Below are 24,570 nucleotides of genomic sequence, written 5' to 3' on the forward strand. Positions count from 1 at the left end.
AGCACCCTGCCCATAGCACCCTGCCCATAGCACCCTGTCCAAGCACCCTGCCCATAGCACCCTGCCCATAGCACCCTGCCCATAGCACCCTGTCTAAGCACCCTGTCCAAGCACCCTGCCCATAGCACCTTGCTCATAGCGCCCTGCTCATAGCAGCCACAGGCCATGCCTGCAAGACCAGGAGGGGTGCTTGCCTTACATATTGTCTGCAGTCACATGTCACAATTCTGATGTCACCTGTGTGTCATGTGTTGAATGTCTCACCTCATGTCACCTGCATGTCATGTCACACCTTGTATGTTGCCTGTTTGTCATGTCATACCTAACATGTTGTGCATGTCATGTGTTATATATATATCATAGCCACACATCACATGTTTTTACCCCCTGTCGCCTTCATGTCACATGTTGCACCTCACATCACCTGCATGTTGCCTGCGTGTCAGGTCACATATTACATGCCATACCTTGTGTCACCTGCATCACATGTTGCACCTCACTTGTCTGTCACATGCCATCTGAGGTCACACACTTCATATACTACCTTTCTGTCATATGTCCACCTTGCACGTCACCTGTGTGTTACTGTCACCCCTTGCGTGTCTGCTACACACCTCACACATTGCCTGCCGCATCTTGTGGCACCTCACATTTGCATATCATCTGCGTGTCACTGTCACACCACACATGTTGCCTGCAGCTTTCAGAATGCTCTAAGTCTGATTTTCACTTTCCAGGCCATTTCTCAGGATCCTTGCGTCAGAATTGCTCGCTGTCCTTGCCTGAGACCCGACTGCATACCTCCTTGCCCTCTGCAGGATCCACTGGTCCTTCTCACACTGCCCTGAAACAGGGACAGCGCAGGCCCTGCCAGCTCATCAGGCCTGCCCATGGACCTGATGCCTGGAAGCCCAGGGACCTGGAGCTTGGATGTGGCAGCCCACCTGTCACAGGTGAGGTGGTAGCCAAGCACACCTTACAGGAAATCTCCAGGGATAAAAACAGTCCTCCTCACCCACAGACTCTGAGCAGCCCTCTGGCTCCAGCCAACTTTGAGGGGGCACACCTCACCACGGTCTTGCCCAAGTCTCCACTCCCTATCCCTGGTGGGTCCTCCTGGCCACCATGCTCCTGTAGGGACCTCCAGCAGGAGCTGCACAGCCTCAGAACCATCCTCTCGGGAAAGCTAGACTGGCTCACTGCCACCCTGGCCAGCCTGTCTCAGGACATGGTCGCCATCAAGGACCAGGTGAACCGGCTCAGGCGGCACCCACAGGGCCACAGGCTGAAGGGCTGGGGCTCCTGGCGAAGGTCCAGTGCTTACAGATGCCCACCCTACCGGAGACCCACAGGCCCTTCCAGGCCCAGACCCAAGCTCCTTCGAGGCCCAGGGGAGGGTGGCTCCACAGGGCCCCCCATGGGGAAGCGGCCACCTCCAGGTACCTCAGCATCCTCAGCCATACCTTCAGGGTCCACCTGCGGCTGCATAGCCAGAACTGTGCAGCCCCCTAAGAGCTCCCACCCATCTGAAGTGCCCAGCACTGTATCTCCCCGGCCTGCCCCGCTTTCTGAGGCCATTGCAGCCATGGGACCCCCACATGCAGTAGCCACACCAGCCACCATCCTAACTAGGCCCTTGGACATAAGAGAAGGCCAGGTGACCGTGCCCAAGGGGTTCTGGGGAGGCATGCACAGAGACCCGCGGTGGGGACCCCTGAGCTTTTCCCCAGTCCTGCTGAGGATGCCTCTGTCATCCCCACCCCCCCCGGAAGGGCTGTCCCACTCCTCCATCCCAGCATCCATGGAGCCCTTCTCACCCTTCTGAGGCCCTTTATCCTGACTAGCCTGGACCCCAGGGTAATGTTCACTCAGGAAGGACAACAAAGGTGGTCCTCAGCCATCCCCGTCTCTCTCAGCTCAGGTTCGATGAAATGTTACTCAATTTTCTCTGTCCTTCCACTGGCCCTGGCAGTGTGCACACATGTAAGGTGTGTGTGCAATGTTGTATATGGTGTGGATGTGAGGATGGAGCTTGTCTGTCTGCATACATGTGCATACTACACTGTGAAGGTATGTGTGTAAGGATGTATATGCAGTGAATATGTTCACGTGTATGTGTGTGAAGGCATGCAAGGGCTATGAGTGCTGTGCATATGTGTGCATGTGTGTGAAGAGAGGGTTGAACATGCATAGGTGTATATGAAGGCTCCCATAGCAACAGAGCATGTTGCTAGGAGAGAGTTATTCTTGGAGAGGGACCTCATACTTTGAAAGGTGAAGGGTCAGTGAAAGAGGAAGACTCTCAACCAAGTGGATTGACACAGTCTCTGCAGCAATAGGCTCAAGTATTTCAGAGGTTTTGAGGATGGCACAGGATAAGACAGGGTTCACATCTGTTGTTCATAGGTTTGCTGAGTCATACTTGACAGCACTTAACAGCAATATGTGAGGGCCATGGGTGTGCATGGAAGGGCTCATAGCCTATAGACATGCATGACTCTGCAGTTGGGGCCACACACCCACCATCAGACTACCATGGTTTAGCTCTTGTCCGCAGAAGGAAATGCCAGTAGTTGGGCAGACTCCACTGTGGGACAGCACTGAGTCTTGGTCCACACTGGACTAACCCAGGCATTTTTCATGATGGAAATTAAAAAACTAAAATCAACAAGAAATAAACATCCGTTCATAAGACAAAACTAACTTGGCCCTTAGAAATTTATAGGCATAAGTTAGTATGGAAACAAAAAGTTGAAGAAGTCACAAGGAGTAAATTTAAAAGCAGGAACAGAACACATAAACACTATTAATAAGATTGCTAGCCTGTGGTGGAAGGCACTGATCACAGAGTTCGGGGGTTAAAAAGAGAAAATCACTACAGATGTTGCAGACAGTAGAGAATAAGGTGATAGAAATGATGACAGAAACTTTGAACGTTCATGTAAACTGTAATACAAATTTCTACAAAAATACAACTTAACAAAACAGACTCAAGAAGAATTGGAAAGCCGAACAGTTCCCTGACCACTGAGAAAAACTGTGTGGTGATCAAATACCTTCCTACAAAGTGAACTACAGGCCAGAGGCTTCTTTGGTAAATTCTTCCTGATGACGTCGGAGAATATTAATGATGTGCAAGTCATTAAAATCATAACAGAAAAATATAAGGTACTTTGCTTCATTTTATGAGACTTGTTATGTGCCATTGAGTTGGAACCAACTCATAGCTGACGCTCCAGTGGGTTCTTGGGCAGTAAGTCAGATAGGAGGAGATTGTCTCTCTTCCTCAGAGTAGGTGGTGAGTTTGAACTACATGCCTTTGGGTTGACAGACTATACCCAGTAGGCCACCAGAGCTTTCTTTTATGAGGCTGTCCGTACTCTGAGGTGACAAATTGGAGGAGCATTACTTGGATATGACAGCTTGAGGATGGTGTTCACACTCACTGCTATCAACTTGGACTCCTCTAGCTGGCCTTCCAGCATGTTCCCAAGGATATAAATTGTGCAGGAGGAAATTGCCCCTCTTCCTCCTGTGGAGCTACTGGTGGATTTGAACCAACAAAGAGGCTCAGCCTTTGGGTTAGGAGTGGTACTCTCTCCAACCTCTGCCACCAGAGCTCACCAAGGACAGTACAAGAAATAGCTTCAGGCTTACCTGTAGAAGCATATGCAGAAGTAAAGGATCAAATAATCCAACAATATATAAAAGAAGTCATGTGCAGAGATGGTCTCTCACTGCCATGAAACCTCATGCAATCAAGTCATAACTTCCAGCATGTTTCCAAGGCTGTAAATTGTTTAGGAGTAAGTGGCCCATCTTTCTTCTGAGGATCTGCTGGTGGACTTGGATCATCAGAATTGCCACCTTTGCGATAGGGCAACTCCCTATACTGCACCACCAGAGTTCCCTTTGGGTTAATACTTGAGAATTAGGAATGGCTAAGTCTGGCTGACTGGGAGAGATCTTATTTTTTCCCATTCCCAAGAAAGGTGATCCAACAGAATGTCAAAATTATTAAACTATCAATATCACATGCAAGCAAAATATTGCTGAAGATCATTCAAAATTGGCTAGAACAGTACAAATACAGAAGTTCAAGCAGGATTTAGAAGAGTTTGTGGCACTAGGGATATCATTGCTGATGTCAGTTGAGTCCTGGCTGAAAATAAAGAATGCCAGAAGAATATCTATTTATGCTTCTTTGACTATGGAAAGGTATTTGACTCTGTGGTTCGTAACAGCTTGTGGCTAACATTAAAAAGAATGGGAATTCCAGAACACTTGTGTTTATTCTATACCTGGACCAAGAGGCTGTTGTAGAAACAAACCAATAGAACATAAATGGTTAAAAATTAAGGAGTGTGTCAGGGTTGTATCCTTTCTCCATACCTATTCAATCTGTATTCTGAGCAAGTTATTTGAGAAGCTGAACTCTATGAAGAATGTGGCATCAGGATCAGGAAGACTCCTCAAGAACCTGCATTATGCAGGTGACACAACCTTGCTTGCTGAAAGTGAGGAGGACTTGAAGCATTTGTTAAAGAAGATCAAAGAATGCAGCCTAAAATACGGATCCCATCACAACATCAAAAAATAATTCCTACCACTGAACCAATAGGCAACATCATTTTAAATGGAGAAAAGATTGAAGTTAGCGATTTCATCTTTCTTGGATCCACATAACACCCTTGATATCAGCAATCAGGAGATGTATTGAACTGGAAAATTCTGCAGTTGAGGACCCTTTCAAATTATTGAGGGTCAATGATGTCAGTTTGAGGATGAAGGTACACCTGATTCAGGTCTTTTTCAATCACTTGCTATACATATGATAGCTGGATAATGAACAAAGATGACAAGAACTCATGCCTTTGAGGTGTGGTGTTGGAGAATAAATAGTACTGAATATCCTATGGACTGCCAAAAGAACAAGTAAGTTTTGGAGAAAGTGCAGCCAGAGTGCTCTTTGGAAGCAAAGATGATAAAGCTTCTCACATAACTTTGGGCATGTTACTGAGTCTATTCCTTGGAGAGGACATTATGTTTAGAAAGGTTAGAAAGGGTCCTCAGCCAAATGGATTGACAGTGACAGCTGCAGTGGGCTCGAGTGTGTCAGAAAATGTAAGGATTGCACAGGATAGGACAGAGTTCAGATCTGTTCACACAGTTGCTGTGAGTTGTTTTCAACTTGACAACAATGGTTAAGTCACCACAGTAATAAAGGAGAGTGATGCTGTCCTCCCAGGAGGTGCAGAGGGCCCACCCCACAGTTCCTCTAAGTAAACCAGAATGAGAAGGAAAATTCTTTAATAAAGATTGTCTGTCCCTGAAAGATGTTATTGTAAACAGTGATTCAAAGTGACATGCCTTCAAGACAAGGAAGCTACTGTTACCTTTCAGGGAGGAAGGTAAGATGAGAAGAAAGGCCTGAGGGTAGCACAAACATGACTCAGACTTGATTGTATACACAAAGCTGAAAGGGATCTGTGTTCCTCTATGAAAAATAGTAGAGGTGTATTAATGCTAAGTATTAATAACAGCATAATATAGCTGACTATAAAACTAATCCAAACAAGTTACATTTGTGTGTATGTATATGTATGTATATATATATATATATACACACAGACACACACACATATACACAAAACTTGCCATTTTCCCCCCCAGCAGGGTTTGTGTGTGTGCGCAGGAGTTTTAAGCATCTTTACAAAGAAAATATTTAAGTGATCATTTATACCAAGAAAAATAATAGAAACATTTAGAAGTAAGTGCACAAGAGATCGGTTAGAGGAAGCTGAGCACTGGCCATCTCCAGGCTTTGGTCCTCACTGTAGCCCAACAGCAGTAGGAGCTGGTGCTGTTCCCACCCTCCTCCTGCAGAGGTGTCACCAAGGAGCTCTGGTCACAGCTGCTGGTGACTGCCATGCTCTGAGCTGAGAGTCACTGATCCACACTGAAAGCAGAACCTTTAAATCTGATTTACTGAGCTAGGGGAGGAATAAAGGAGAGGTTGTGTTTTAGATCCTGGAAGGTGTATTTGTATGTTGGCTTGATGTCAGATGGGAGGTCAGCTAGCTGACCCAGTAGAGGATCTGTAACCAAGGACTGTGGAGAAGTGCTCAAGGACTCCCTTAGACTGTTTGCAAATATGAGTCTCAGTGTGCTTTTCTGAGGAGATCTTTAAGCTTCTTAAAAGCATCTGGCAGCCTGAAAGGGTTTAGGAGCCAGTAGTCTGCAGGGCTCCGACACCTTCCCTTTCCTGCCTTGTGTGGCCACATTTAATTTTGTGAAGTCTGCCCTGTGTGCTCAGAAGTGGAGTAGCTGCCAGAGGCCCATGTGTGCACCAGGCTGTTTATCCCACAGGTGGCCTGGAGACAGCCTCTAGCCTTGCCCAGGATTGTGCCTCTGCAGGTACCACTGGCAGGCCCGAAGTACCAGCCCTGGATCAGTGTGTGTGTGGGGGTGTTTAAGGTAATCATTCATGGGGAGGGGGAGCATCTCCCCACTGCAACATGTAGCAAGTCTCAGGAGGTTTACACTGGCCTGAGGAGATGCCCTGTCCCCCTTGGAGACAGACTGACCAAGTCGCAGGCCTGAGCTGAGAATACCCTAGTTCTGGGAAGCAGCTGGAGGCGGTGGAGTGGTCCACAGCCAGGTCCCAGGGAGGAGGGTTAGGAAGGAGGGTGCCAGTCTGAACTTGGCGGACAGGGGACAGGGAGTAGGCACCCCATGGCATGTGGGAGACCCTGTGCCACTCAGGAAACATGGGAAATAGGTGCAATGGGGTTGTTGGGGCATCAGGGCCATACCCTGGCTGGAATAGCAGGAAGGTGTAGTGGACTAGGGATAGCAGGGGCTATTGTGTTCAGCTTCATGGACACAGCCCCCAGCCAGGCTGAGGACAAGCTAAGGAGCCAGGTGACATTGGGAGGGGGTGAGGCCCCACTCTCAGTTTGGTACACAGAAGATGATAGGGGACACCTCAGAGGGCCCAGGAACTGGATTGAAGGCAGGAACCCTTCAGAGGAGTGGAAGGACCCCTCAGAGGAACACAGTGATCCCTCAGAGGAGTGGATGACACATCAGAGCGGCACAGGGACCCCCTCGGAGGAGTGCAGGGACCTCTCAGAGAAGTGCAGGGACTGGACTGGAGGCAGGTCACTTGAGGTGCTGAGGGCTCCTATGAGAAGTTTACTTCATCTCCAGAAAAGCTGTCCTCCAGAGTAGGGGCCAGGCCTTCTAGGAACTTCAGTAAATGAACCCCAGAAGGGCCAGAAGCTGAGGCCTCTGTCCTGTTGGCAGGAGCCAGTGTGCTAATTACATTATGTAAGGACTTAGGAAGGCTCACCCAAGAGAGTCATGACTGAGCCCAGCCCTGGAGGCTGTCCTTCCAAGGTGGTTTGAGAGGTCTATCCACACACAAAACCTTCAGTCAAAGCCTCTGTGGTGGTGGGAACTCCCCTTCCCCTCCATCACTGCCTTTCTAGGAGCCACCTGTCACCTGCAGGATGAGACAGTGGAGCTGGGCTCCAACTAGTGGCCTAGGTCCATGCCAGGCTTTGCTCCTAGAGAGTGAGGAGGTCTCTCATCTTATGAGGAGGTGGTGGCCCAGGCTGTGGGCATCTCCCCATCCCCATTGAGGGTGGTCCCTGCTGAGAACATGAGCTGAGACTTCACCACCACAGGGGAGGGTGTGCAGAAAGAACCTGCACAACCAGCATCAACACCTGCCTCACCAGCATCACCCTCTTCCTTGGACGCCCTCACCCTCACACGAGCTCTCAGCGACCCCACCTTGTCCTAACACCAGCTGTTGGAGACTTGTTCCCCAGGGGGAAAGTCCCTCAAGGTTCATGTTTACAGACTAAAAACCTGATCCAGAGATAAAAGATGGAGTTTATTGGGATAGTGTGTGGGAGGAAGATGCACCACTGCACAATTCCAGGGGCCAGAAGCCGAAGAATTACCAATGAAGATGGGGGAAAGCAGCTGAGTATACCCCTATATACATGACCCCAAATATGCAGCAAAATCAAGAATTAAGACCAATGAGAGAATGTTAGCAGTACAAAAACTTAGTTTATGAGTGGGGAATAGTCATTTGCCCTCATTCTAGGAAGAAATCAGATAAACAACTCTTAGCCATTTGGGGGCATTATAGGCGGTGGCATGCACCCATCTCAGCACCCTGCCTGGCTCTCACCATCTGTCAATCTTCGACACTATCCCTCAAACCCCTGGGTTGGAGAGTTAGGACAGAAGGCTGCAGAACAGTAAAGCCTACAGAAAAAGACAACTCCCAAACACGTTAAGCCTATGCCAATTCTGCCCTTTTCCAGCAGGCCCAGGCACTGTCATTGGTCAAGCAATCTTCATGTGAGTCCTACAGATGTAGGGAGGGGATGCAGGGCACTCTCCACACACTCAACCATCTGATTTCTCACCTCAGCAATCATAGCTCAGCTTGTGAAAACATTTTCCTCCACACCATGAGTGAAAAGACAAAGCAGAGGCACCAGAAGAGGCAAGTCCTGGTCATCAATGAAAATGCAAACAGTTTCAGATGGGTAAGGACAGTTTCTGGGAAGAGTCTCTACCTATGTTTTCACCAAATTTTGCCCTGAAGGTTTTTCTGAGTTGCTGACTCCAATGTAATTGAGGGGCTGGGACAGGACTCTAATAGTCCATAAGCTTAGGACCAGTGGTTCCTAAGGAATGATGTCCTCACTGGGGTTATAGCTGAGAGACTTCGGGAGTATTAGCAAAAGCCACAGAGTAGTTGGCAAACTCTTCTCTTCTCCAAGGAGCCAAAAAGCCAAACTCTCTAGTTAGCCAACTACACAGGAAGGTCACAACTGTCCCCCCTGGAGGAAGGTCCCGTGGCAAAGGCAGCAGAGTATTAGTCCAACTTGGGGAAACGTCCTCAGCTGCCGTAAATGTATCCTCATTGTCCTCTGGGGCTTTTGCCTCAATAGCTGGTCTGTGCTTGGATGAGTTTGCTGAAAAAAAAATGCTCTGATGCACTCACTGGAGGGGTTCGGGTCATCTAGTCCACTGGGCAGAGTCTCATGTTCAAGGTCTACCTCAGCCCTCCATGCATTTGATGATACCAGCTGTTGTAAGATTCTAGGGGAGCTGGAAAATCTAAACAACCCCCATCTGGTCAGCCCACTCCTGAACTTCATGTCCAGTAAAATGAGTTCCCTGGTCACTCTCACATATAGCACATAGAAGCTGTAGACCCCTGATTGTTGACCTCTGAGTGGCACACTTGCAGAGGTGTGCTTGCAAGAGTCCAATAGCAGTGTTCACACAGGTAAGGGCATACCTGTAGTTGCTGGACACAAGGAGAGTCCCTGTTTGTGCTAGGGCTTCTCCCCTGGCTATGTGCCCTATAGAAAAGAAAAGCGGATGTGGAGCTCCAGGGAACTGCTGTAGCATTGCTGACCAGCCTGAATAATTTGCTTCACGGAGAGGAAGGCCCAGCTCCTTACTTGACAATGGCCCTTAAGGGCTATTGCCCCTTTTGGCTGGCTATAGAATGTAGCCATTTTGCCAACGGGTCAGTGGACACTTCTTGAAAGGCTCTTGAGCAGACTAATTAATCTACCTCAATATTCCCATGGGGAGACAAAATACTATGTGCAAATATGTGAAAAACACGTGTCCATACCTGTGTCCTTGGCCATACATCCTCCCGCAACTCCTTACCCGACATGGGGCATGACTGGTCATTAACTCTTGTTATTTCTACCAGAGTAATTCCTCTGGAGACAGCCTAACTGCACAGAGTACTAGAATGAGGTTCATGTTCTGAAACCATCCACACAGCTGAGTTCAGCCCACTGTCTACGCTGCCCATCACCACAATCCATGAAGGGTTACCGCTGCTAGCCACCTTGGAGGATTCCCCTGTGCAGCTTCATCTGTATACCACGGATCCTCTGATGTAGGTCCTGCGCCCTCAGTATCTGACTCCTACGATGGAAATCCTGGGCAGTGGGGGTTGCTGCATCATCTATTGTTACGTGTGAGACTGGGCCTAAAATCTGTTGGGGTTCATCACTTAGAGGGCTCGTTAACACAGGCCTACACTGTTGTAGGTAGGCATGCTGTTTGGCAAGAAAATTCACCCATGCTGCCCCAGCTTGGGGCTTCGCAAAGACTTGAAGCCTTCGCAGGGTGGGGATGTGAGGATGCATGTTTATAGGAGTGCCTTTGGTGATAACTTCTATTAGCTGTAAGCTGTCATATACTGCACACAGATGTTCCTTTCTAGGGAAATGTATCTGGTTTCTGCCTCTTTCTACAACTGAGACCGGAATAAAAGTGGGATTCACTGGTCACGTTGCTGTTGCCACAAACCCTGGCAAAACCCTTCAGGGTCCCTGGCGGCATCCAATCTGCATTCTTACCCTAGTCTCTAAGTCCTGGATCTGCTAGACAGCCACTTTGGCCTCCTGGAATGTTAGGTCAGCTTCATTAATCCAATCCCAGACCACTCCTTCAGGTGCTAATTGGTATAAGGGCAGGGTGGTTGTTATTGTTATGTGCCATCAAAGTTGCCTGAAGGGCAGGGTATCTAAGCTAACTGTGGAATAAAAGGCCTTCAATAACCAGAAGAATGTCCATCTCTGCGTCATTGACTATGCAAAGGCATTTCACTGTGTAGATCACAACAAATTGTGCCTAACTTTGAGAAGAGTGAGAATCCCAGAACACTTGATTGTGCTCATGCAAAGCCTATACTTGGACCAGGCAGCAGTCCTTAGAACAGAGCAAGGAAATAGCATGGTTCAAAATAAGGAAAGGAATGTGTCAGTGATGCGTTCTGTCTCCACACTGTTTCAATCTATATGCTGAACAGATCATTTGGGAGGCTGGGCTTTATGAGGAGGAATGTGGCATTAGGATCGGAGGAAGACTTATAAAAAACCTACGTTATGCAGATGACACAACCTTGCTCCCCAAAACTGAGGCAGACCTGAAGTACTTGCTGCAGATGGTCAAGGACTGTAGTCTTCAATATGGACTGAAGCTCAACATCAAGACCAAGATTCTCACCCCTGAACCAACTGGCAGCACCACAGTAGATGGAAAAGAGATTGAAGTTGTTAACAATTTCAGCTTAGCTTGCTCAGCTGCACAATCAACACTCTGAGCACCAACAGTCAAGAAATCAAAAGACAAATTGCTCTGGGGAAAGCTGCTGTCAGGGACCTCTCCAACGTGCTCAAGAGCAACACTATCAGTCTGGAGACAAAAGTACCCCGGATTCAGATCATGGTCTATGCATGGTTTACCTGCTATGCATCAGAGAGCTGGACAATAACTAGGGTTGTCAGAAGAATAGATGCCTTTGAGTTGTGGTGCTGGAGAAGAATATTGGCCATACCATGGACTGCCACGAGAGCAAACAGGTTTGTCTTTTAGAGAGTGAAAGCGAGCTGTTCCTTGAAGGCAAAGATTTTGAGGCTCCGTCTCACATACTTTGGGCATGTTGTCAGAGGAGGGACCAGTCCTTGGAGAAGGACATCATGCTTGGAAGGGTAGAGGAACAGCACAGGAGAGGAAGATCTCAGATGAGATGGACTGACACAATAACTGAATTAATGGAATAGGTGTGTCAGAAATGGTGAGACTGGCTCAGGGCAGAGCAAGAATTCAGAGCTATTAAGCATATGGTCGCTCTGAGTTGCAGGTGACTTGATGGCACATCACCACCACCACCATCTAATATTCCTCATAAGGTTTTCAATTCTTTAGTTTTATTAGCGAGAAGATTAACTGTCTATTACCACCTCTGGAAAAAAATTTTGTTTTACCTAATGAGACAAGACTCGAACATTTAAGAGACAATCCAATGCCTGGTAATTTGGCATTCTTGACAGTCCATCCCTGAAAGTGTTGGTGATCAGAGCTATGTCTTGAAGTAGAGACACAGAATCACAGGTTAACTTCACATCATCAATATAAGCAAACAGTGAGACATTTTTTTGTGTGAGACTTCTTTAGGCTACACCCAAAGCTTGCTTTTTGGAGATCAGTGTATAAAGAATTTAATGCAAGGCTTCTTCTGCTAGTTTCTTTAAGGGGTACCTGATTCAGGCCATGGTCTTTCTGATCACTTGCTATGTATCTGAGAGCTGCACAATGAATAAAGGTGACAGAAAAGAATTGGTGGCTTTGGTCTGTGGTGTTTGAGAAGAGTACTGAGTATCCCATGGATGGCCAAAAGAACAATGAGATATGTCTTGGAGAAGGTGCAGCCAGAGTGCTCCTTGGACACAATGATGATGGAGCTTCATCTCACATACTTTGGGCATGTTGCAAGAAGTTATTCCTTGGAGAAGGACATCATGCTTGGAAAGATGGAGGGCCAGAGAAAGAGAGGAAGAACCTTGAGCACCATGTCCCTCTCCAAGGAACCACCACTGACCAGACTGCTGCAGTGACCACCCGTCACGAGTCTTTCTTGGCTTCCCCATCTCCTACACTCTGCAGGGGTTCGAACACATTGTATAGTACTTTCATGACATTACCTGTACTCACTCTCTGGTCCTAAACCCTCTAGCAACCGAGCTAAGGAATCACTGGTTGCCAATGGTGCATGGGGTAATTCCTCTCCCCTCTTATTTCCTCATTCCTGCCCAGACTCAGGAGCCTATGGAGCCACGTCCACCTGCTCTTCTTCCCACAGACCCCAGAGGCCTCTCTGCCTCAGATTTCAAGTCCTTCCTTCTCAGGCGCTGCTGTCTGAGTTCTGCCCCAGCTGCCTGGCTTCTTGCTCTGGAAGTGGATGCCAAGCTTCTGTAACCATCTCCGACCTCACCCCCTTCTTCCATGGCTACCCTCCCAATTTCAGCTTCAGGTTTCTCTCCATGCCTCCTTCGAGATGTTGGGGTTCCTCGGATTCTACCCAGGTTCCTCTCTCTCGGCCCACATTTGCTTATTCAGAAAGCTCAATCACAACCCCTTAGCTTCAGAAATGTATGAGAATGGTGTCCAAGCCTCCTTCAACCAGGGCTCCTCTGAACTGCTGTCCATGGAGCTACTTCCTCAAGCTGCCACGGAGGTCATTGCAGCATTCTGTGGGACAAGGATGGAGAGATGGGGCTTCCTCCCAACCATTTTAACACCCCAGCCTAATCAGCCCCATCTTTAATAAACACAAGTAACCATTCTTTGCACCTTCTGGAAAGGAGATGCTGCTAGAAGTGTCTCCACCCTGGTGAGTGAGGCTGAAAAGTTCCCCCCCCTAACAAGAGAGTCAGAAGGTTTTCCAAGGATCTGGGATCCAACTGTGCTCAGACTACTCAGACATCCTGGTCATTCAGCATCAGAGCTGGAGGTTCTTTCCAGATGCACCACACCCCAGGCAACAGGGCAGTTCTTTAACCCATGTGCAAAGGGGCATCTGAGAGAGAAGGCTCAGAAGAAGAGTGAGGGCGGTGTTCCCTTGCTGCCAGGGGGCCAGGCAGGTGCAGGACAAGAGACAGACTGGGTGGCCCCCACTGAGTGGACACGCTGGTGCCGCACTAGGTGTGTCTTGCGACTGAAGCTCTTGCCACACTGAGCACAGGGGAAGGGGCGGGAGCCGGTGTGGATGGCCTGGTGACGCAGCAGATTGGTTTTGGAGCTGAAGCTGCGGGCACAGACAGTGCAGGAATGGGGCCGGCTGCCTGTGTGCACAGCCTGGTGACGGCCCAGGTGCGACTTGCGGCTGAAGCAGCGGCCACACTGCGCACAGGCAAAAGGTCTGGCCCCGCTGTGGGCTCTGGCGTGTGCTGCCAGGTTGGGCCAAGAACCGAATCGGTGGCCACACTGCACACAGGAGAAGGGCCGCTCGCCCGCGTGCACGCGACCATGCCGCACCAGGTGCTGTCCCTGGACGAAGCGGCGCCCACAGTCAGGGCAGCACAAAGGCCGTTCGTGGACCAGGGGTGCAGGATCCACAGCGGGGTCCGCAGAGGCGAGTGAGCTGCCATGGAGAGACTGCGGAGACGCAAGGCTCTTGCAGCCCAAGGTGGAGTCTGAGCCTTCGAGGGGCGGGACTGCTGCGGGCGCAGGCGGCTGAACCTCGTGCACCCGCTGGTGCCGCGCCAAGTGCTGCCGGTGCGTGAAGCTGCGGGAACATCGCGTGCACGGGTAGGGCCGCTCACCAGTGTGGATGCGCTGGTGGCGGATCAGGTGTGTCTTCTTGCGGAAGCGCTTGTCGCACTCGGCGCAGGGGAAGGGCCGCTCGCCGGTGTGGGTCTTCTGGTGGGAGCCCAGATGGATCTTCTGGCTGAAGCGCTTGCCACACTCTGTGCATGAGTAGGGGCGCTCGCCCGTGTGCGTGCGGAGGTGGCGGGTCAGGTGCGCCTTCTTGCTGAAGCGCTTGTCGCACTCGGAGCACGGGAAAGGCCGCTCACCCCGGTGGCTGCGCTGGTGCAGCACCAGGTGCACGCGCTGTGCGAAGCTGCGGCCGCACTCTGGACAGGCGCATGCGCCCTCGCCACGGTGCAGCCGCTGGTGCAGAGTCAGAGTCAGCCTGTCTCTGAAGCGCCTCTCGCAGTCTCTGCAGCCAAAGGGCTTCTCTGGGGCGGGGGTCCACCCAGACAGTGCAAGCCCATCTGGCTCCCCGGGCTCCAGTTTGTAGGTGGCAGCCACAGGTCCCAGGTCTGGTGTCGAGAGCGAGCTGGAGAAGAAGGGCAGATGCTGAGGCCATTCCATCTCTGCTTCGGGTTCAGGGTCGTCATCCTCCACCTTCACCTTTCGAACCATCCATTCGTCCCCTGAGGAGGTCAAGGCAGCAGTTTAGGAGGCCGCATGCTATGCCCATCCAGCCTAGGCTACTACAGAGCTGTACAGCCTGGAGTGACCACCCTGAGCTCCTCGGTCAGACGGTCCTTTCCCAAAGCCGCTGGCCCTACTGAGCCCCGCCAGGCTTCTCCCAAGCTGCCAGGCTGCCATCTGGCTGGGGTCCCTAAATATTGTTCAGGCTTGTTCAGATTTTGCCACCCATGGGTGCCTGGCTCACCTGCTTGGCTCCTTCTAGAAGCCTAATGTCTCAGAATCCACATGGCTGAAGCTTGAGGCTCTTCCCAGCCTTCCCTAAGTCTCCCTCCCTTAGCAGTTAGGCAGAGCCTGACACCTGACCTGGAGGCCCCTCCTGACCACCCCCAGACAAGCCCCTGCTGCTCCTTTTATCCCAGATGCCACAACCAGGTGGGAGATCCTGTTTAGGGAGAAGAGCTCAGAGCACCAGTGGCAACCTTCCTGGTATATGTGGCTCAGGAGAAGCAGGGAGAACCTGGGACAGGTTTGTGCAGCTTGGCTGGATCTTGGTTCCTGTCCGCCTCCACCTCCATGCCGTGATGCAACAGCCCAGTCCAGAAGAGCTCAGGACCCAGCATCCAGCATCCACTGATGGCTTGCCTGTGCCACAACCCAGCATAGTGACCTTAGTTATCTCTTTAAATTGAGTTGTCTAGATTGTTTAGGTGTAAAAGTTGGACTACACAGAGTCTCAGGTCCTAATTCAGCTGTCTCTTTGTAACTCACTGGGGAACTACAAAATGCTTCTATGAGCAAGACCTACTAGTCTGCTCTTTCTGGCAAGCTCCCAGAGGGTTTCTTCCTTGAAAACCACTGAACTTGATGCTCTGGGTTCCTCTGGTCCATAGATGCTGAGGCTTGTCCTTACACATACATCCAGGAAGATCATGAACATCACAATTAGAGCTACTCCAGCTTAAAGACCATCCAGTCATCATTTAATCTATGTGCTTGTCACGTGATGGACTCCTTCTAGCAGGTCTTTCTCACCACGGTCTTCTAACATCCATCAGAGGGTTGGGAGGGACTACACACAAAGGTGCATGTGGTCAATCCACACGACTGGGTAAGTTGCTAAGAATGTACACAAGGAACATGGCATTCTTTCTTTTTGCACATAGCACTCTTGTGGGGCTTGTGGTTGTTCTTAGGTGCCATCAAGTCAACTATGACACACAGCAACCCTATGAACAACAGATCTAACCCTGCCCTGTCCTGAGCCATCCTCACAATATCTAATATGCTCAAGTCCATTGTTACAGCCCTATGTCTTTTCACGCTGTTGATGGTATTCCTCTCCTTCTCTGATCCTCCATCGGCTCCACCATAAGGAATGGTCCCTCCTGACAACATGCCCAAAAAATGTGCTACAAAGTTTCACCATCCTTGCCTCCAAGGAGCACCTTGTTCCTTAGACCACTTGATGTCACTTCCTTCAAGGCAGACTTGGTTTTTCTTTTGGCAGTCCATGGTATAGTCAGCACTAGTCTCCAATACCTCAACTCAAAGGCACTGGTACTTTTTCTGTTGGTTTTTTTCCCCTGTTATTCTTATGTAGTGCCCAACTTTCTGATGCATCGGAAATAAATTAAAAGACCATGGTTTGGATTAGGTGCATCTTAGTCTTTAAACTGACATAATTCTCTTTAGTACTTTGGAGAGGTCCCTGACAGATTTTACCAATGCAACACATCTTTTTGATTGTGAATTGAAGAGGAATGAAATTCATGATGTCAATCTTTTCTCCATTATAAAGCTGTCTATTGGTTCAGTGGTGAGAATGTTGTTTTCCTAATGAAATGAAACACAAAATTTAAACCCTGAGTTGCAATACTGAAAGATGCTATGGGCAACATACTGAATGACCCAGAAAGCATCAAAAGAAGATGGAGAAAATATATGGAATCACTACCAGAAAGAATTGACACTGAAAAATTTCATGAAGTACCCTATTAGCAGTAGCCAATAGTAATGAAAGAGGAAGTGGAAGCTTCATTGAAGGCATTGTCAAAAAATAAGGCCCCAGGAATTGATGGGATACCAATTGACTTGTTTCAATTAACAGATGCAGCTATGGATGCATTCAACAGTCTATTCCAGGAAATTTGTAGGACAGCTGTCTGGCCAATGGATTGGAAGAGTTCCATATTTGTTCCCATTCGCAAGAAAGGTGATCCAACTGAATGTGGAAACTACTGAACAATATCACTAGCATCACAAGCAAGCAAAATATTTCTGAAGATAATGAAAAAACTGCCAGAACAATACATAGATAGGGAACTTCCAGAGATTCAAACAGGATTTAGAAGAGGCCGTGGAACCAGGGATATCATTGCTTATGTAAGATGGATCCTGGCTTAAAGTATGGAACACCAGAAGAAGGTCTATATGTGCTAAATTGACAATGCAAAGGCATTTGACTGTGTGGATCACAAGATATGTCTGACACTGAGAAGAATGGGAATCCAAGAGCACTTAATTGTGCTCATGCAGAACCTATACCCGACTGTTGTGTGAACAGAGCAGGGGAACACTGCATAGTTTTAAACTGAGAAGGGAGTGCATCAGGGTTGTATTCTCTCTCCATACCTATTCAATCTCTATGCTGAACAAATTATTCAAGAAGTTGGTTTCTATGAAAAGGAGTGTGGCATTAGGATTAGAGGGAGACCCATCAACAACCTGTGTTATGCAGATGACACAACCTGCTTGCTGAAAGTGGGGACTTGAAGCACTTGTTGCAGAAGATCATCCATTGCGGCCTTCGGTATGGATTTCATCTCAATGTCAAGAAAACAAAGCTTCTTACCACTGGACTGATAGGCAGCAGCATGATGGAGAGGAGATTGAAACTGTCAAAAGTGTCATCTTGCTTGGATATACAATTAACAGCCTGCCTTGGTCCCAGCAGTCAGGGAATAGGGAGACACACTGCACTGGGGACATCTGTAGTTAGGGACCTCTCCAAAATAGTGAGGAGTAATATCTCAGTTTGAGGACTAAGGTGTGTCTGATTTAGACCATGGTCTTTCCAAATACTTGTTATGCATCTGAGAGCTGGACAATGAATAAAGATGACAGAAAAAGAATTTATACCTTTGAGCTGTGGTTCTGGAGAAGACCACTAAATATCCCATGGATAGCCAAGAGAATAAAGAGGTATGTCTTGGAGAGGGTGCGGCCAGAGTGCTCTGTGGAAGCAAGAATGCTGAGGCTTTGCCTCACATACTCTGGTCATGTTGCTAGAAGGGGCTTTTCTTTGGAGAAGGACATGATGCTAGGAAGGGTGGAGGGTCAGTAAAGAAGAGGAAGACCCTCAATCAGGTGGACTGACATGGTGACTACTGCAATGAGTTCTTGTGTGTCAGGAAATGTGAGTATGGTGCAGGCTATAACAGGGTTCCGATCTTTTGTTCATAGGGTTGCTATGAGTCGTACTTGATTCAATGGCACTTAATAGCAACAACAGTGTTGACATGAAGGCTGTAGTCTTTGATCTTCTCCAGTAAATGCTTCAGGTCTTTTTCACTTTTTGGAAGCAAAGTTGTGTGACCTACATAATGCAGATCTTCCTACAGCGCTAATATCATATTCTTCTTCATCGTCCAGCTTCTCGAATAAATTTGCATACAGATTGGATAGGTATGGAAAAAGGATACAATCCTAACATACATCTATTCGGACCTTAAACCATGCAGCGTTCCCTTGTTTAGAAAACTTTAGCATGACTGAGAGTTCTGAGAGTCTCAATCTTTTCAATGTCAGCCAAAATCTGTTATGATCTTTATATTCAAATACCTTTGCACAGTCAATTGTTGTTGTTACATACTGTCAAGTTAAACTGAGCTCATAGCTGACCATTTAGTGGGTTTTTTAAGGCAGCAAATCATACAGTTGGGGACTGCTCATCTTTCTTCAAAGGAGCAGCTGGTGGATCCAAACTGCATGCCTCCCTTTGCATCATGAATAAAACACAAATATCTTCCTGGTATTCTCTGCTTTCAGGCAAGACAAATCTAACATTAACAATATTATCCTTTGTGTCAAGACCTCTTCTAAATCTAGCCTGAATTCTAGCACTTCTCTGCTGATGTATTGTTCTAGCCATTTTTTAACAATCTTCCACAAGATTTTACTTGCATATGATATTAATGATATTATTTTATAATTTACACATTCTACTGGATCACTTTTGTTGAAAATGGTAACAAATATGAATCTTTTCCAGTGAGTTGGCCAAATTTCTTGGCATAGATTAGTGAGCACATTCAGGGTGGCATCTGTTTGCTGAAATATGTCAATTGATATTCCATCAGTTCCTGGAGCCTCACTTTGTAAGGGTAGAATCCTGCAAATAAGGTTTCTAACAAGGAGATTGATCAGTTTTGCTAATAGGTTTAAAATTAGTCATTTCAAAGATGGAGAGAGGACCACTTTGCCACTACTTCTGTAAAGAGACAGAAGCAAAGTGTATCCTTTGGATTGATAATTCCTGCACTAACACCCTCCACGACTCAGAAGACGTGGAGCTGTAACACTGGAAACAGCTGGAGACTAGAAATCACAAAAGATTTCACAACCACTAGAAATCACAAGAGACAGCGGGACCAGGACACCAGTGTAAGATGACACTTCAGGTGCCATGGAGTGAGACAGTTCCTTCAGGTGGAGTCTCGTTGGCCAAGCAGGGTCCTTCCAGGCATTTGTGAACGGGGCTAGGCTTGCCAGATGTGAGTGAGAGAACTGAGGGCTGAGCAGGACGCTTGCTGGACGAATGGAACGTCCCCAGACATGTACGTACGAACACTGCTACCTCCCTACTTATGGGTACGCCAACTAGGGCTCCCAATGGCCACAATGGGGAGTTGGGTTTCAGATCAGGTCAGCCCAGGTTTGGGCTACTCTAGAGCCATACCTTCCCTCTGCAGCCCACATACATACTCTGTACATAAACCTCAGTAAAATTTCAGCTTACAGCCTGGGGTAGAACTGCTCCACTGGATTCCCAAAGCTAGATCTTTTGTAAACAGACTGCCACATCTTGAGCCTTCAGATTTGGGGGGTTGGGAATTCCAACCTTTTGCTTAGCAGCTCATTAGTTATATACTTTACCAGGGCTCCTAGAGGAAGGCACCTCCACCCACTGCCAGGTAGCCAACTCAGAATTGTAACAAACCCCACTGGGGTGCCAAGGCTATAATTCTTTCTGGGATTTATTTATTTACTTATTTATTTTCCACCTGTGGGTCAATTGGTGGATTTGAACCACTCATCTTACTGTTAACATCCTGATTCATAATGCACCATACCATCAGGGTTCCTTCAGAATAAACCTTTGTTGTTATATACCATAGAGTCGGTACTGACTCATAGTTTAACTTTCAGCAGTTTTTCAAAAATAGTAAATATGACAGAAGAATTGATGCCTCTGAGTTGTAATGCTAGAGAAGAGTACTGAACATATCATGGACCACCAAAACAAACAGGTCTGCCTTGGAGAGGGTGGAAGAGGCAAGGATTATGAAACTACATCTCACATTCTTTGTGCACGTGGCCAGGAGGGACCAGTCCTTGGAGAAGGACATCATGCTTGGAAGGGTAGAGGGACAGTTCAGGAGAGGAAAACCCCAGAGGAGATGGATTGACATGGTAACTTGGGCCATGGAATTAAGTATGTTGGAGTCAGTGAGACTGGCTCAGGACAGGGCAGGATTCACAGCCATTGTATATAGGGTTTCTGTGAGTCACAGGTGACTTGATGGCACATTACAACAACAACTCACATGGTAAAAGATTAACCATCCTTCTCCTGTGGACTAGCTAAGAGATTCAAATTGCATGCCTTAGATTGGCAGTGCAACTTCTTACCACTAAGCCACCAGAGCTCCAGGAGGCATTAAACAAACCCTGTGGAATGAAATTACATCACTCAGCAAACTGATAAAATAGTGGTGCTGGAAGGAAGTGAGGGTGAGGTCTGAAGCCTTGGTGAGACTTTCCCAGGCAGAGCTGGAGCACCTTGACGTAAAAATGTGCAGATATGAGGGAGAGGGCTTACCAGGGGAGAGGTAATGAAACCTGGACTTACTCATTTGTCTTCTGGGAAATGCATCCCTACAGTCAACAGGATACAGATGCGAGGTAGGAGAGAAGTTCCAATTCCAGGCCCTTCAATGGCCCCCGCCTCTTTAACTCCTGCTGTCTAGGAATCCCAGTTCCTTTAGGAGTGGAGCTGAACGGGACACTAAGACTCTGCAGAGGCCCTGACCACACCTAGGGCAGGAGACAGGAGACTCACCTGGACAGGAGCCCCCTGCCTCAGCCTTTGGTGGTGTGGCTGCCCAGCCTGCTCCACTGGGGGAATCCTTTTGTTCCATGTGGACACCATGCTCAGGTCTGGGAGCCTCGAGTCCTGGCAAAGAACAGGAAGCCTCAAAATTGGGTGCTATCACACAGGGACTGGAGGTGGGGTGCTCCCAGGCCAGCAAGGTCCACCCCCAAGACACTGCAAGTCTGCACCCTGATCCCTGTTGGCCTGGGCCCCCCAGGCAGGGTGAATGATAAGGCTGTGCAGGTGGAAGAGCTTCTGGAAAGTGTGTGACCAGAAAATTCTGCTGAGAAGGACCCTCCACGCCCAAGGTGTCCCAGAGCAAGGACTCTTCTGCTCAGGTGATGAGCTCTGCTGCCCCCTTCTGGGAGCTCTTTGCCCAACACCCACAGGGCTGCCTGACTCACCCTTTTACCCTGGTCACTGTTCTCAGAGGCCCTGCAGGGCCACTCAGCTCCCTCATCCTGGCTCCAGAGCTGACCCTCTAAGGAGCTACATCAGTTATTTTATACGTGTGCTGTGCTGACTGCCTCTGCCCACACACATGCACACCCTTACACATGTGTGTCACATGTACATACAGAACATGGAAATGTTCCAAACACTGAAACTGCATATGGTTAGTGCTTAATTAAGTATTTAAGGGAGAATCCTTCCATCTACTTACCTGAACATGAGCCTAGCCCTCTCTCTTCCCTAGCATGAGACACCTGCTCCTGGGCACCATGGGACACTTCCCCGGACTCACTCTGGGGGGCTGGCACTCGCTGTCCCTCGGAGAACCCTGTTATAGGTGGAGGGAGGAGTTCAGTGAAGCCTCAGTCCTGTGCAGGACTGGGTTAGAGGTGGGGTTTTCCCCTCTCACCCCACCCAAGGGCCTTCTCAGTGTGCCCCAAAAGCACAGGATGCCCTGCCATATGACCAAACGACAGCCTGGGTTTCCCAATAGACAATCAGGTGTCTGCCTAGTGTTTAGAATCAGGGAAGGAGAGAGGAGAAGCATCCAATGAAATGCACACACCTGGGCCAGCTGACTGATGAGAACTACACTCTCTCTCTCTCACACACACACACCCCAGACAGGTACTCAGTGAGGGTCACAGACGCACACACACAGATAAGTGCCTGGTGAGGACCACACGTTTACACAGCACACACACACACACACACACACACACACACATGAGACAGGTACCCTGTGAGGGTCACACACACGTGCTCACACAGATAAGTACCCGGTGAGGATCGCACATGTGCACACAGAGATGAAGCATGTACCTGTTGGGAATCACACACAGAGAAAGGACAGGTATGCACTGAGAATCACGTGTTCACACACACACGTGTGTAGAGAGACAATACAGATAGCCAGTGAGGCGCGCGCGGACACACACACACACACACACACACACACACACACACACGGGAAGGGACAGGTGCCAGTGGGAATCACACACGTGCAACACTCATGTGTGCATACAGAAGGGAGAGGTGTTTGGTGACAACCACACACATAGGGCTCAGCACTCCTGAATGTGCCAGGCCTGAGGCCTCAAAGGCTAACTGGGAAGCTGTGCTGCAGCTGAGCTGGGGGAACACAGCAGTCCTGGCCCTCCATCCTCCCACCTCCGCTTTCCGGCTCAAGCTCACCCATGGGGCTAAGGCCCTCTAAAGACTCCCTCATGGCCGCAGCTCTTCTTGGGGACAGCCAACTCTGCGAAGGGGATGCATGGTGTTCAGTCTTCAAGGACAGGCGTCAAGGAGGTAAGTGTCCTCAAGGACCCAAAGCCAACCAATGCTACTGCCAGCTAATCAATTCCCACTCGCAGTGACCCTGTGGAAGAGTGGAATCGCCTCACAGGGTTGCTAAAACCGCAGACTGCCAGGTCTCTATCGACAGAGAAGCTGGTGGGTTCAAAGGGTGAGCTTCTGGTTAGCGCCCAGGACCTAATCCAGGGCTCTGTGCTCTGGTAGGAGGAAGTGGGAGTGGAGGGAGGCAGAACCCAGGACTTAAAGCCACTTCTGATAAGAACCAAGGAGAAGCCCTGGAGCCTGCCCTCCACCAGGACCTGCCTGGAAGCGCCCAGGAACCACAGATACTACTTAGAGAAGGAACTCCAGCTTCCAAGCACTCCCGCAGTTCCTGCAGGAGGAGCCCGCGCCAAATGGGGAGGTGGGGTCACCACTGGGCAACTGGAGAGGCCAGGAGAGGGGTCCTCACTGAGGGTGGGAAAAATATTTACCTAAACTCCATCTCAAACCACCCCAGGTCGGCAGCGCCTCCAACCCTCAGGAAGGGACAACCTCCCCTCCCCATCCTGCTCCCGCGGCCCACCCCTCCCCCAGCAGCCTCCTTTTCGGCCCCTTCTTACTCCTCAGCCTCGCTACTCCAGCTCCACCCCCAAACTCCAGCCCCAACGCCTCCCTTCGCCCACCCCCCAGCTCCTGCCTGCCCCGACCCTGCAGTGGGGCAGCCTCACTGGCAGCGCACCCACCCCCTCCACTTCCCAGACCTCCTTTCCCGCCCCCTTCAGGGCTGGACTCCCCCACTTCCTCTCTCCTCGGGTTTTCCTCCCCCCCCCTCTTCCTCTGCATTTCTCCCCGAGCCTGCAGTCCCCTCCTCCCTCTCGGGTTTCCTTCCTTCTCCGCTCAGCTCCGCAGGGTTCTCTCCCCTCCCCACCCCTGCCTGCCCCTCCCCCCACTCCCTGGCAGCCTCAGACTTCCCTTCCCTCCGGCCCCTCGCCCCCTCCCTGCTCAGTCCGCACCCCGCCAGCTCCCTAGTTCCCCAGCACCCCCACCCGCCCGTCTCCAGCTGCTGCCCTCGACTGGGGGGCAGTCCCCCCACCCCTTCCCCATTTCCCCACCCCCTCATAAGTTTTTTCCCCACCCCTGCCCTATCGCCCACCTAGGTCCTGTGCAACCAGTCGCAAGCCCAGGCCGGGGCTCACCTGTCAGAGCCCGCCCCGCCTCGAGACCCTACTTCTTCGCCTGGAGACCCTCCCTCTCCTTTCACCCCCGGCCCAGAGCCCGCCCCGCCCCCCCCCCGCCCCAGCCCCTGAGCCCCATCTTGCCCCGCCCCTTCCCTCGCTCTCCCCCGCCTGCTTCCTAGGTTGTCACCCCTGGAGAAGACTCCGCTGTCGGGGGTGCAGATCAGCCCAGAGCCCCCACTACACCTCTAGGGAGCCAGGCCTCCGGCCTGCAGTGACACGGCGACCGACTCCCCTACTCCAGACAGACTGACAGCTCAGAAACTTGGCAGGAGGGGCGGAGGACCCCACGCGGGGGCGGTTCTCGAGGGTGGGCTCTCAGGGGCGGGGCGGGCAGGTGGCAGATGGAGGGACAACGCCCAGCATGGGGGGCGGGGCCGGGCGGGCAAGGAGGATGGCGAGCAGGCCAAGACAATCCTGAATCTGGTG

The 24,570-nt window shown here is 49.8% G+C and overlaps 3 protein-coding genes across 3 annotated transcripts in view; 2 read left to right on the forward strand and 1 right to left on the reverse strand.

Moving 5' to 3' along the window:
* The window catches only part of KRBA1 (KRAB-A domain containing 1), a 13,307-nt gene extending 11,482 nt beyond the window's left edge, over positions 1-1,825 (forward strand). The window contains exons 8-9 of the mRNA XM_006887282.1: positions 819-953; positions 1,047-1,825. Coding sequence (XP_006887344.1) covers positions 819-953; positions 1,047-1,825 — 914 coding nt within the window. The remainder of the gene's footprint in view (positions 1-818; positions 954-1,046) is intronic.
* An 11,612-nt stretch (positions 1,826-13,437) lies between these two features.
* ZNF467 (zinc finger protein 467) lies at positions 13,438-22,838 on the reverse strand. Its single transcript, XM_006887283.1, has 4 exons — positions 22,805-22,838; positions 21,822-21,938; positions 21,125-21,238; positions 13,438-14,783 (listed from the first exon to the last, which is right to left on the reverse strand). Exons 1-4 carry the CDS (start codon positions 22,836-22,838, stop codon positions 13,438-13,440), a joined length of 1,611 nt encoding a protein of 536 aa, XP_006887345.1.
* Positions 22,839-22,879: 41 nt separating this feature from the next.
* The window catches only part of SSPO (SCO-spondin), a 54,777-nt gene continuing 53,086 nt past the window's right edge, over positions 22,880-24,570 (forward strand). Inside the window, exons 1-2 of the mRNA XM_006887284.1 lie at positions 22,880-22,918; positions 24,334-24,567. Of these exons, the coding sequence (XP_006887346.1) occupies positions 22,880-22,918; positions 24,334-24,567 (273 nt within the window). The remainder of the gene's footprint in view (positions 22,919-24,333; positions 24,568-24,570) is intronic.

This window comes from Elephantulus edwardii, unplaced genomic scaffold (genome assembly GCF_000299155.1).
Source record: "Elephantulus edwardii isolate Elephantulus edwardi_28Jun2011 unplaced genomic scaffold, EleEdw1.0 scaffold00055, whole genome shotgun sequence".
NCBI classification, from domain to species: Eukaryota; Metazoa; Chordata; class Mammalia; order Macroscelidea; family Macroscelididae; genus Elephantulus; species Elephantulus edwardii.